This window comes from Syngnathus typhle, linkage group LG16 (assembly GCF_033458585.1).
Source record: "Syngnathus typhle isolate RoL2023-S1 ecotype Sweden linkage group LG16, RoL_Styp_1.0, whole genome shotgun sequence".
In the NCBI taxonomy this organism is placed as follows: Eukaryota; Metazoa; Chordata; class Actinopteri; order Syngnathiformes; family Syngnathidae; genus Syngnathus; species Syngnathus typhle.
In genome coordinates, this window is record NC_083753.1 from 11,649,684 (window position 1) to 11,662,307 (window position 12,624).

The window sequence follows — 12,624 nt, forward strand, 5'->3', positions numbered from 1 at the left end:
TGACGTTTACAAAGGATCCCATTTTCCAGCGAGTTCTCGATTGTTCCGTTATCGACCGCTGCACGCACCAATCATGTAAAGGCAGAGAAGATGACACACCAATCAGTGACGTGTGAAGGCGGGTCTTACACGCATGAGCTTCTTTGATCCGTTAGTGATGTTTACGGTCGCCTCGGAGTTGGAGAAACCGCTCTGGTCCTCGTTTGCTTTAGGATTACGCCGAATGAGTTGGCTATAAACAACCCGAATTACATAACAGCGCGTAATTTACTCAGTGCACTTGTAGTTGACGGACGTGTTAATTTCCAAAGGAGTCGTATATTTATTTTTATTTGAATAGAATAGCGGGATACTATTTTCCTGACAAGGTGACAAGTGCACAAGGATAAGTGTCTTAGGAGGGTAAATAAGATCTTCCAACATGTCAGTGGTCGGCATTGATGTGGGTTTCCTAAACTGCTACATTGCCGTTGCCAGGAGCGGTGGCATTGAGACCATCGCCAACGAATACAGTGACAGATGCACGCCGTAAGTATAACAATAATGAAATAAATAAATGAATAAAAGATAGGCGTCATCGCGGGAAAAAAAAGCCGCCCGGTTGCGCGATTGTTACGCAATGTGTGCGTCTTGTGTGACGTTTTAACAAGCGGCGCTGATGCAGGCTGCAGACAGGGCAGGGATGCTGCTGCCTCTGGATGGGAGGAAGGCCTTTTACTTTCAACCTAAACAGGTTAAGTAAAGTCGAAATGAATAAAAATGTCAGCACGCACAGTAGAAGTGAAGCGGTGTGTAAGTTAAAACTTGCCTGGAAGCGGCTTGAAAGCAACTTGCCATCTCTTGTGTTCAACTTGACCTCTGTACATCATATTTTTTTTCTCACCAAAAATACAATTTCCCCTTGAAGGGTTAGAAATTAGCATTGAAACGAAAAATAAAACTTGGTGTATTCTAGTGTTTAAATACAAAAAAAATATTGTCACAAAAACACAAACATGCCATTGAAGATGAACAATCCTGCCTTTGTTTGTTTGTCTTTCCCCCTGTTGTGTGAACTATCCAAAATTGAAAAGTGGCTAACTTTCTGCTCTCACTCAGTCATTAAATTTGTTCTCCGTCGGCCGCATACATCTTAGCTTGATTATTTCTCCATAGTTCACTTCATCTGCTGATGTACTTGTCTCTCCTCATCCCCATCAAGGGCCTGTGTGTCTTTTGCCACCAAAAACCGCATCATTGGAAATGCAGCCAAGAGTCAAGTAAGGACATTCACCTACTGTCCTCCTATTCAAAGTGACTCAGTTGAAATGACTTAAATGTGCAAACAATTTTGTCCCCGCTCCCCCTATACAGATGATAACAAACTTCAAAAATACAGTCCATGGCTTCAAAAGATTCCATGGCAGAGCATTCGACGACCCCTTTGTGCAAGCAGAAAAAAACAAACTACCTTACCGTTTGGATAAACTGGCTGATGGAACCACTGGAATTAAGGTAAAATGTTTACAGAATTTAATTCATGAGAGCAATAAATAGCAAAGTGTGTTTCGCAGGTGCGTTATTTGGATGAGGACAAAGTGTTCACAGTGCAGCAGATCACGGGGATGCTACTCAGCAAACTGAAGGAGACATCAGAGGGCGCCCTGAAGAAACCCGTGGTGGACTGCGTGGTGTCTGTGAGTGATTCAAACGTTCCTGCTGATTCTACTCATGAGCTTCACAAATCCAACCATGTTTGTTTTTACGCCTTAGGTCCCCTGCTTCTTTACAGATGCTGAGCGACGGTCCGTGTTGGATGCTACGCAAATAGCCGGGCTCAATTGTTTACGGCTGATAAATGACACCACTGCAGGTCAGTAGAATTAGAAGATAGGCAGAAGCAATTTTTAACCTGTAGTATAAGAATTGGAATGCAAATATTAGCATAATTCCATTAAAATGTTATTCTATTTGATTTGGCAGTGGCGTTAGCCTATGGGATCTACAAACAGGACCTTCCCACTCCAGAGGAGAAGCCTCGCAATGTTGTGTTTGTGGACATGGGACATTCATCTTACCAGGTCGCAATCACATCCTTCAACAAAGGCAGACTCAAGGTCAGTCCGAGTCGCCGTCCATTTCAATTCTCAAGCTTTTGCTCAATGAGCTCCACCAATGCTTGGCCACCAGGTCCTCGCCACGGCGTTCGACCCCTACCTGGGCGGGCGTAATTTTGACGAGGCCTTGGTGAATTACTTCTGCGAGGAGTTCAAAGTCAAATACAAGCTGCAAGTGCGAGACAACCCGAGGGCTGTGCTGCGTCTGTATCAGGAGTGTGAGAAGCTCAAGAAGCTGATGAGTGCCAACTCCTCAGACCTGCCCCTTAACATCGAGTGCTTCATGAATGATATCGATGTTTCCAGCAGGATGAACAGGTCCAAAAGACGACGTTGCTATTTTGCATGTGATATAATTTTTAACCTTATTTCTAACCCACAGGGGCCATTTTGAAGAAATGTGTGCACAGTATTTAATGCGTGTCGAGCTGCCGCTGAAGGACGCTCTCGAACAATCAAGTACGTCCCTATGATTTAATCCGCTCAGGTTACGTCAGGTGATGTTAAGTCAACATGTTGTTTGGCAGACCTAAACCGCGACGACATCTACTCTGTGGAGATAATCGGAGGCGCGACGAGAATGCCGTCCGTCAAAGACCGGATCGGCAAATTCTTTGGCAAAGATGTCAGCACCACGCTCAACGCTGATGAGGCTGTCGCCAGAGGTTCTGCTCTTCAGGTGGCCGTTTTCTTTCCATTTTCTGGAATAAATCTTACTGTGTGTCAACGTTTTGATTTTTTGTGTCCTTTTGTTGTAGTGTGCAATCTTGTCTCCAGCGTTTAAAGTGCGTGAGTTCTCCATCACTGATGCTGTTCCCTTCGCCATTACTCTTCGCTGGAAATCATCAACAGAGGATGGACTCGGGTGAGGCCACGTCTCATTTTACACTCCTCCAAGGGGACTCAATCTTATGTAGCTTAGGGGCTACGAATGGCCTAATTTGATGCCGAGTGAGATGGACCAGTAAAATATTACAGCCTCCACCCAGCATTTATTAACTGTTCGGGGAAAGGTTTTATTTTATTTTATTAGTGGTGATATAAGTATCGTATATTAATGATTGTTAAATATATAACTGATAATTAACTTCAGTCTTCATTGAGTAGCCAGATTTTTTTTTTTTTTAATATGTCAGAGCAAGTTTGATTTCCGGTTGTATGGCTGTCAACATTTCTCACATTTGCCATTACAGTCTTTAAGTTTCCAACATCTAAATTTCTTTCCCTTTTGTTTTTTTTTTTGTGTTAGAGCGTGTGAGGTTTTCAGTAAGAATCATCCGGCCCCTTTTTCCAAAGTCATCACCTTCCATAAGAAGGAGCCTTTTGAACTTGAAGCCTTTTACAGCTGCCCTCACGAGCTTCCATATCCAGATTATAGGATAGGTAATGTTGAATTATTTTTGTCACTCCATGAATATCATCAACACCGAAGGTTTGAATTTTAAGTCGATCTATATTTAATTCCGAAACTGTTTTTCCCCTTTATGGCCAGGATGCTTTTCAGTCCAGAATGTGGTGCCCCAGCCGGATGGAGAAAGCTCCAAAGTGAAGGTCAAGGTGCGCTTTAATGTTCATGGAATCTTCAGTGTGGCTGGTGCCTCCTTGATTGAGAAACAGAAAGGAGAAGGGGAGGACATGCTGATCGACGTAGACCCGCATGTGCAAAATGAAGGCAAAGTCGAGGAGCAGGTAGTAGCATTTCATCGCCACATTTCAGATTTAAACACTTTTACATCATTAATCAGTTTGTATTTTTCATTTCATTGTCAATTATATTTGTCAGACCAAAATGCAGGTTGACCAAGAAGTCCAAAGTCAAGGGGACCAGCCGAATGAAGATAACACTTGTGCTAATAAGGTTAGCAGGATAGACCACCTTTTGTTTTCCTTCCTAAAAGCTAATTATGTTTTTGTGATGCAGGGGGGTGCCGGTGGTGCAGGGGACACGCAGGATCCAGCAGCAGTAGCAGGGAGCAAAACCAAAATGAAGGTGAAGAGTGCTGACTTGCCCGTTGTGGCCAGAAATATCAGACAACTCGACAGCCAAGTGCTGTCTAATTTTGTCCAATTTGAGGTGAGTCTCCCATCTGGTCTTTTTAAAGACCGATGGGTACAGCAAGATTACGATCATAATGTAATATTGTGAAATTATGACTCTGTTTTCTTGGGTGGGATTTCACAGCGTCAGATGATCGTGCAAGACAAACAGGTAAAAGAAGCGAATGATGCTAAAAACGCTGTGGAGGAATATGTTTATGAGCTCCGAAACAAAATCTGTGGCATCTATGAAAAGTACATCACACATGAAGTAAGTGCTGTTTATTTTCTCTCTTATTTTATTGTGTTGGATATTCAAAAGAATTGATTCTTAAAATGTGTGTTCAACAAATAGGATAGCAACAAGTTGACATTGCTTCTGGAGGACACTGCAAACTGGTTATATGAGGAAGGGGAGGACCAATCCAAAGACGTTTATGTGGAAAAGCTGGATGCACTCAAGGTTTGGTTTCATTGTGTAATTGATGGGTAACTAAAATTAGCATGTGCTTCGAATATATTATGCACATTTGTCCTCTGTAGAGTCTGGGTCAACCTATTCAAGACCGGCATAGAGAGCACGAGGAGCGGCCAAAGGCTTTTGAGGAGCTTGGCAAGAGACTACAATTTTACATGAAGTTTGTGGACGCTTACAAACAGAAGGTGATTATTACTATTTTTTTCAATATGTCCTTTCACTGCATTTGAATATTAAATGATAGTGAGTGCATGAGAAGTTGATTTGAAGTGAAATTCGTTTTCTTTTCTTTTTTTCATTTAACTTTAAAACGTGCATTCCAGGATGATTAATGAGATTCCAAATTGTCCACAGGATGAGCGTTATCTCCATTTGGCTGCAGAAGATGTCAACACCGTTGAGAAGTGCTTGAATGAAAGCATGGTGTGGATGAATAGTCAGATCAATGTGCAGAGTAAGCTGGCCGTCACTCAAGATCCCGTTGTGAAAGTAGCAGATGTCATTGCCAAAATACAGGTACGTCAATTCTTCCCCCAATTATAAGTCTCGCTATATCTGCTCTGACTCTAACACACTTGTGACCTCCATGCAGGAGGTGCAAGATGTGTGCACCACAGTGATCAACAAGTCCAAGCCCCCGGTGGAGGAGACGCACGAGGTGATCGACCAAAACAACGACCCGACAGCCAAGCAAGGCCCAGATGGGGCGGGGGACGCCAAGGGAAGTCAACACACAAAACATACGACAAAGGAGATGGAAGTGGACTAAGAAAATTCTCTGACATCTCCACGTCCATCACTATGACGACCATCAGCGACCAAGTAGACAGTAGGGATATCGTTACAGTACCTGGGACCACTTTTCAATCCTCGCCATCCACACAGGTGGATTTAGTGGATTTGTTCATCTCCATAATTTCAGTTTGCACTCTTCTGTCCATCCTCATGTGTGACTTTGGTGTGCTTCTGCTCTCAAAAGCTTTTGATTATTAAGCAAACCATGCAATAGATTGAAATGTTTGACCTTTTGCTTAAAGGAAGCATTTGCCTTTTGTGCCCTCTATTGTAGAGTGTGACCCCTGAGAGAGACCCAAAGAACTACAGTAGCCAACAGTTGTCACCAATTTGTTAGTTTGTATGCAGTAGTGTTGATTCTACAAGATATATTTGTATGTAACACATTTGGGAGTTAAATTCTATTTTAATATTTAATATAAGCCATCATATTTAAGGTATAGAAGAACACATTCCCTATGGTATCATGAGCTGATTTATAGACTTTGTAGGAGGTGATGCAAATCAACTTCTTATGCACACCGATTTTTCATGTTGATTTTCTTGTAAGTTTGCATTTAGGATTTAAGTTGAAAAAAATAAACATTAAGTAAAAACAAGAGTCATGTATTGTGCAATCGTATTTTTTGCGGTTGAGATTAAATAGCTATTGTTTACCAAGTGAATTATTGATATGTTATAAAAAAAAAAATGTGTTTGACATTTATTACAAGTATTTTTCCCCGTCTTGTTTCCCATGAGTTGCTTAAGAGGCGGAGTCAAGGGTTGCTTCCTTTTCTTTTTCCCCCCCCTTTTTTTATGACGTCAGCGGACGTGGACGCCCAAGAGAAAGAGCGCACATTTTCAAAAATGGAGATGTCACCGTTTTGGAGGGGATTACAACAACACGACGCGTTTGCCCTTTGAGAATTGCTTGGACGGACATCGATGAAATGATTACTTCAACACAATTTTACATGCATTTGTAACGACAAAAACACGCATGATGAGCGTTTCGATCGGCGGTCGAATTGAGGTGAGTGTTTAGGTTAGGTTACTATGGCTAGCTAGCAAGGGCAGTTCATACAATAGCCTGCTCGCGGAAATGCTGTGTTGTTGCTTACTGAGTTTTTATGATTATATATGTGCTTACACTGATATTACGGCTACTGAATTTACTTTCTGCTTGTTTGTGAATTTACTTTGTAGACAAATTCTGCTTGTTTGTTTGGAGTTTGCACACCCCTGCCTGTCTGCCTTTTCTCGTCCAAATCCGCATGCATTTGTTTGATTTTGTTAGTTCTCATCACTCTTCGTCAATTTTTACTTTTTCTTATTACCGTATTGATATGTACTTTATTATTATTATTATTTATACACAATTAGTCATTAATATAAATATGGCGAATAAAAAAAACTCTTGAATCTTGAAATATTGTATATTTATTTGTTGTTAAATACTAACTACATCATTTTTTATGCCTAATACATCCCAAATTTTGCAGTACTTTTATGATTTGATAGGTCGAACAAAATGGCAAACTTCTATGCTTCTATTTGTATATACAAAATATTTTTTTTGAGGGTGTACTGCCAATGGAAAAAAAACATGTTGACTATTGTTCTTACGCCTTATAATTAGTTGGATTGAATATAATACCATTTAGGTCAAAATGATATATTATTGTTATCAATATTATCATGATTGTTAAAGCGTGGTGTGCGTGTTGACGCCCACTCGCCGCTGCTTAGAGACGGCTCCAAGTGATTCGCGGGAAGCGCGCCGGGATAATTGCAGGTTGTGGTTGGCCATCTGACGGCGTCAGATGTTCTTGGCTTGTACGGCCGTTAAGCGTTTGTGTCGGCCTTCAAGTGTTTGGGCAAGTCTCGCGTTCTTCTCAACGCGTCGCATCCTGCATGTGACGCAGCGGAGGCAGCATGTACCCCAGGGTACTCAATGACTTCCACAACAGTGAAGATGAAGAGGAGAGATTGTGTTTTACCCCCGAGTTCAAAATTCAGGTATCAGGCTTTTGGTCTAATTTGGATCAAATGCCATTTCTAGTAAGATCAGTAGTTGCTAGACATCTATTGGTTTTCCAATGTGTTTCTAATTTGTTCTGGTGTATTAATTTCACATTTGTGAAGTTCAGGGTTGAATTCCAGATTTGACATTTGAAGTGCTTGTTGTTAATTCGTCAGACGTCTTTATAAATTGTATGTTTGTGTCCTGATGCCTTTTCTGTGCTTTAAATAATACTATGCATTGTTGTTTACTTTTCAGGACTTTGAAGTCCTCACCCTCCTGGGCAAAGGCTCATTTGCCTGTGTTTACCGGGCAAAATCGCTCAAGACGGGTCTGGAGGTTGCCATCAAAATGGTAAGAACGAGACCTGGTTAATGACACGTTATTAGCGTTAGCTAGAAAGAAAAGTCTCACCGACAAGAACCTACGCCCACACAGCTGTCAACAAAGGCTGTTGAGGTACAATCGGGGCGTTATGGCTCACCACCGTATGTCGGTGTTTCAGTTTACACGCAACAGATTGACTGTTCAGAATTTGCATATTTCTGTTAGGTACGTCATTTTTGGCTTCTGTCTCCGTTTGCAGATTGACAAAAAAGTCATGCAAAAAGCCGGGATGGTCCAGCGTGTGACAAACGAGGTCGAGATTCACTGCCGGTTAAAGCACCCTTCCGTACTTGAGGTAAACACACACACTTTTGTGTTTTGTTAGTGTTGCCATGGTTACGCAACAAAGACGGCCTCCTGGATTGGGAAATACCTCGGCAGTATTGTCTTCTTTTCAACAGTTCATTTTATTTCAAAGACTTCCTCATTGTTGTTTTTGTTTTGACTTGTGGAAATACTCAGTATTGCATCATGAAAAAGAAAACCATTATGTTTTAGCTTTCATCAATGACAGCATGTTTGTAGTAGAAGTTATAAAAGCATCTGTGCATTTTAATCTCCTCGTTTTCATTTACTGGAATATCTATTTTGCGTTGACTTATTCAAAGCTCAACTGCACCTCCTGTTTGTTTTACAGCTTTACAATTATTTTGAAGACAGCAACTATGTGTACCTGGTTTTGGAGATGTGCCATAATGGGGAGATGGGCCGCTACCTGAAAGAACGCAAGGTGTCATTTTCTGAGGAGGAAGGTCAGAAGTTTTCCGTTGAAACCAAACATTCCTATTTGTAATATACGAGGGTGCAATGAACAGAAGAATACGCTGTCACGTGGTTCAAGAACAATCATCTGATTTTTTTTGTTTATGGCTGCCCATCCACAGCGAGACACTTCATGCATCAAATAGTGAAAGGGATGCTCTACTTGCACACCCACGGCATCTTGCATCGGGATCTGACCTTGTCCAACCTGCTGCTCAGCGACAACATGAACATTAAGATCGCAGACTTCGGCCTGGCCACCCAGCTCAAACTCCCCAACGAGAAGCACTTCACCATGTGCGGGACGCCCAACTACATCTCCCCCGAGGTGGCCACACGGAGCGCTCACGGCCTGGAATCCGACGTCTGGTCCCTGGGCTGCATGTTCTACGCCTTCCTCGTGGGCCGCCCCCCGTTTGACACGGACACGATCAAGCACACGCTCTCCAAGGTGGTACTCGGGGATTACAAAATGCCTGGCCACATTTCACCGCAGGCCCAGGATCTGATCCATCAGCTTCTGCAAAGGAATCCCGACTACCGACCCAGCCTGTCCACGGTGCTGGACCACCCTTTTATGACCCAGAAACCGTTGGGCAGAACCAGAAGACAAAATCTGTCCCCAGGTGACGATGACTCCATGGACAGCGGTATCGCCACCATCTCCACCGGCTGCACCTCCTCCACGTCGGGCAGCAGCGGCAGCCGTCTCCAGAGGAGGACGAGGCACGTCGTCAGCTCAGCGCTGCCCAACCGCTTGCCGGCCGTACAAGGTCTTCCGTTCCAGCCTGGTCGGATCTGCTTTGAGGACAGGGATCAGCGGCAGCAGCAGCCGCAGCAGCAGTCACTGGACAGGTTCCCCAACGATGGCAGGGGCAGGCTGCCTCATGGAGGAGGGAGTGAGCACCTCCACCCTCACTACCTACGTCGAGCCCACTCCACAGATCGCTACGGCTCCTCCAGACCGCACCAAGGGCCCGATCAGGCCGAGCAGGGCCGGTCTCACTCGGAAGAATCACTGACAGCTATTGGAAGACCGCTTTTCCCCTTGTCCTCCACTCCATTCCCGGAACATGAGCAGACCCCTTCACCTCCTGTCAAGGAGTTTGCAAAGTAAGCATTCATCAAAAGTCTCATTGGCCATAAGCACTCTGTTTATTAATTTGACTCTTTTGGTTTCTAGCCCAGCGTACTTGTTCTCCGCACAGACGGCACATCCACCAAGGCTTCAGTATCAGGACATGGAGGGAGTTACGAACTGGCTCAATAACGATGGTAATCTTTTCTTTCTTTCAAAACAGTGTACCAACTGGAGGGATGGATAGATTTGCTATATTGATAGATGGCTGGATTCTTTTTTGGATGGATCTGACTATTAATACTTTGCTACTTTTATGTCGTAAAATATAATTTTTCTTTACCTTCCGCTTGGCTCTGATTCTCTATAGACTTCAGCTAAACCTGCTAATGTTTTTCCTCATCGCCCTTTACTAGATCCAATCTTGGCTGTGCTTAACCTTTGTATTCTGCAGCATAGACAACAGCATATAAAAACAGTAGCTTTAAATACTCCAAACAGGATTTAAAGCTGCGGCTCAAGCAGATCTTGCCAAATGTTCTCTTTCCATTCTCAGGATCTGGTCGAAGGCCCATTGACAGAAGCACTCACAACAGCGGCGTCAGTTTGCACAGCGACAGAGGACACGGCTCGCGGACGGAAAAGCCCGTGAACCGGTCCGCCGACCCCCATCGCGGCCCGCAGCGCCCCCACCCCTCGAACGTGGACGTGTACCAGAGAGAGAATATACCCGGAACCCACCTCCAGCCTCCTCACTGCTCGTCCTCCACCTCCTCCTCCTCGCAGTTGCTCTCGGTCAAAACCAACGGTGACGAGAAGAAGACTCTGAACGACCTCGTCCCCCCTCTTTGTACCTCCAGGCTCAAGCCCATCAGACAGAAAACCAAAACTACTGTTGTAAGTGCCGTCAGACGTCGTGATACCTTTGTACTTAACTTGACTCACTGACAGGAAGCGCGTTCTCTTCACAGGTGAGCATCCTGGACACGGGCGAGGTCTGCATGGAGCTCTTAAAGTGCCTAAATGGACAGGAGAGGGTCAAGGAAGTCATTCGGATTTCCTCAGATGGGTCAAAGGTGAGCTCTTCATATCACAATCACATTCTTAGCCATTATGGAACAGGAATCAAACTCCAAATGAGTATTTCACAGTCGATTAGCACCCTCTAGTGGTAGAAAGTGATACAGCAGTCAAGCTTGCAATACTTGAGAAATTACAGCAAGTGGAATTGCTGCAATCCCAAGAAATATCTTCTGGTGTCACACTAAGGTTTGGTAATCAACCTTATGTTCTTTCTGGTAGGTGACAATATACCAACCCATTGGTGGTAAAGGCTTTCCTGTCCTGGACTCCCCGCCTGCTCCCCCAAAAGAAGTCTTCATTTACAAATATGAGGATCTTCCAGGTGAGAATGTACTGTAAGGGCAAAAACCCAAAACACACTGTTATTTCATCGCAATCCCTTCGTCATGTTTGTGTTAGAAAAATACTGGAAAAAATATCAGTACGCCTCCAAGTTTGTGCAGCTGGTCAAATCCAAGACCCCCAAAGTGACCCTCTACACCAAGCACGCAAAGGTCATGTTGATGGAGAACTCCCCCAACGCTGACCTGGAGGTCTGCTTCTATGACGGTGAGGCACTGACTATGCTCGAAGGCATTTAACGTCCTCTCCGATTTATTTGCAACATCTTTTTTTGCTGGAAAAACCCAAAGTGAGTTGATGTCATTTGACTGTGAGTCCCTGACACATTTTTGCAGGGGCAAAGAGCCATAAGACGTCGGGGCTGCTGCACGTGGTGGAGACGAGTGGCAAGTCGTACACGGTGAAGAGCGAGGTGGACCTGAGCGGCCTGAGCGCCGAGAGCCGGGTGTATGCCAAGTTGGCGGATGAAGGCCACCACTTATGTCTGTCTCTGGAAGCTGCCATCGCGGGGGAGGAGAGACTCACTCAGAAAGGTCCCTTCTTCCCCATCATCATTGGAAGGTAAATACTCAAATGAAGACAATATAATGAGTTGTAATATAATGCATCTTTTTTTTTTTTTTAAATCTTGATCTTTTTTAGGAGGCCCGTCATCCCTGAATCTCCGCTGACAACATCACTTCCTTCCCAGCATGCTCCTCCTGCTCACGTTTCACCTCCCCAACCTCCAAAAATCACTCCTTCGGTAAGTCTCCAGCAATATGTCGAGAGAACCACTCAAAGAAAAAACTCTTTAAAGGAAAAACTGTTTTTTTTTTTTTTTTAGATGATTTCCTACGATGGCTCCGACTTCACCTCAGCCAGTCTGAGTAAAAAAATCTCTCCAGTGTGTCAGGGCAGCCTTCAGTACACGGCCAAAGTGGTCAAGTCCATTTTTGTGCCTAATGTGGGCTGGGCTTCGCAGGTAATTGGGGACCCCCGACTTGTTAAAATAAACTACACGTCCGGAGATGTTTACCCAAATGCTCCGTGCGGTCTTCTCAGCTGACGAGCGGCGAAGTGTGGGTGCAGTTCAACGACGGCTCTCAGCTTTTGGTCCAGGACGGTGATTCCAGCATCAAGTACACCTCTCCGGATGGACGCGTCACCAGGTTATTTCACTACTTAACCAACACGATGGGTGAATAGTTTGACTTAGACTATGTAAAACTAAAGAAGGGCATCTGCTGATCGCAGGTACAAGGAGAACGTCAAGCTTCCTGAGCACATCAAGGAGAAGGTGCAATGCCTCTCCGCCATCCTCACCCACTTGGCCAACGCGGGATTTCATCATCAACAAACACATTAGCATTAACTTCTTCACCCTCTTGTAAATATCTACGTGTTTCTGTATGTTAGAAAGCTTTATTCCGTTTTATTTTTTACATGTACAGAGGAATATGGAAAATATTTAATTTTTATGAAGTGATCGTTTTGTGTTGTAGCCGTGCATTATGTGGAATTGTGGCATTCGTCAAGCAAGGGGCCAATAAATGTCTGTAGGCTTGGTTTTCAATTGCTG

At 44.0% G+C, this 12,624-nt stretch overlaps 2 protein-coding genes across 3 annotated transcripts; both read left to right on the top strand.

Moving 5' to 3' along the window:
• Positions 1–160: 160 nt before the first annotated feature.
• On the top strand, positions 161–6,007 carry hspa4l (heat shock protein 4 like). Of its 2 annotated transcripts, XM_061302103.1 has the most exons (20): positions 161–402; positions 478–528; positions 1,202–1,259; positions 1,354–1,494; positions 1,554–1,676; positions 1,753–1,852; positions 1,963–2,096; positions 2,170–2,414; positions 2,479–2,555; positions 2,624–2,775; positions 2,855–2,961; positions 3,346–3,479; positions 3,589–3,785; positions 3,880–3,954; positions 4,018–4,170; positions 4,279–4,404; positions 4,489–4,596; positions 4,677–4,796; positions 4,966–5,127; positions 5,204–6,007. In XM_061302103.1, exons 4-20 carry the CDS (start codon positions 1,354–1,356, stop codon positions 5,378–5,380), a joined length of 2,331 nt encoding a protein of 776 aa, XP_061158087.1. In that variant the 5' UTR covers positions 161–402; positions 478–528; positions 1,202–1,259; the 3' UTR covers positions 5,381–6,007. The 2 variants fall into 2 exon arrangements, with proteins under 2 accessions (XP_061158087.1, XP_061158086.1); XM_061302102.1 differs by having other exon boundaries at positions 161–528.
• A 210-nt stretch (positions 6,008–6,217) lies between these two features.
• plk4 (polo-like kinase 4 (Drosophila)) lies at positions 6,218–12,618 on the top strand. Its single transcript, XM_061300870.1, has 15 exons — positions 6,218–6,421; positions 7,670–7,765; positions 7,998–8,093; positions 8,436–8,550; positions 8,683–9,673; positions 9,744–9,835; positions 10,195–10,535; positions 10,610–10,714; positions 10,941–11,043; positions 11,121–11,270; positions 11,399–11,624; positions 11,706–11,808; positions 11,890–12,027; positions 12,108–12,214; positions 12,300–12,618. Exons 1-15 carry the CDS (start codon positions 6,389–6,391, stop codon positions 12,409–12,411), a joined length of 2,808 nt encoding a protein of 935 aa, XP_061156854.1. The 5' UTR covers positions 6,218–6,388; the 3' UTR covers positions 12,412–12,618.
• Positions 12,619–12,624: the final 6 nt, after the last annotated feature.

What these genes read in the sequence shown, in the direction of transcription:
- hspa4l (XM_061302102.1), top strand. Translation starts at nt 422, where the DNA reads ATGTCAGTGGTCGGCATTGATGTGGGTTTCCTAAACTGCTACATTGCC. An exon ending in TACAGTGACAGATGCACGCC is followed by an intron (nt 529 to 1,201) that starts GTAAGTATAACA and finishes ATCCCCATCAAG; the next exon opens with GGCCTGTGTGTCTTTTGCCA. An exon ending in TCAACAAAGGCAGACTCAAG is followed by an intron (nt 2,097 to 2,169) that starts GTCAGTCCGAGT and finishes CTTGGCCACCAG; the next exon opens with GTCCTCGCCACGGCGTTCGA.
- plk4 (XM_061300870.1), top strand. Translation starts at nt 6,389, where the DNA reads ATGATGAGCGTTTCGATCGGCGGTCGAATTGAG. An exon ending in AGCACCCTTCCGTACTTGAG is followed by an intron (nt 8,094 to 8,435) that starts GTAAACACACAC and finishes TTTGTTTTACAG; the next exon opens with CTTTACAATTATTTTGAAGA. An exon ending in GTCATTTTCTGAGGAGGAAG is followed by an intron (nt 8,551 to 8,682) that starts GTCAGAAGTTTT and finishes GCCCATCCACAG; the next exon opens with CGAGACACTTCATGCATCAA.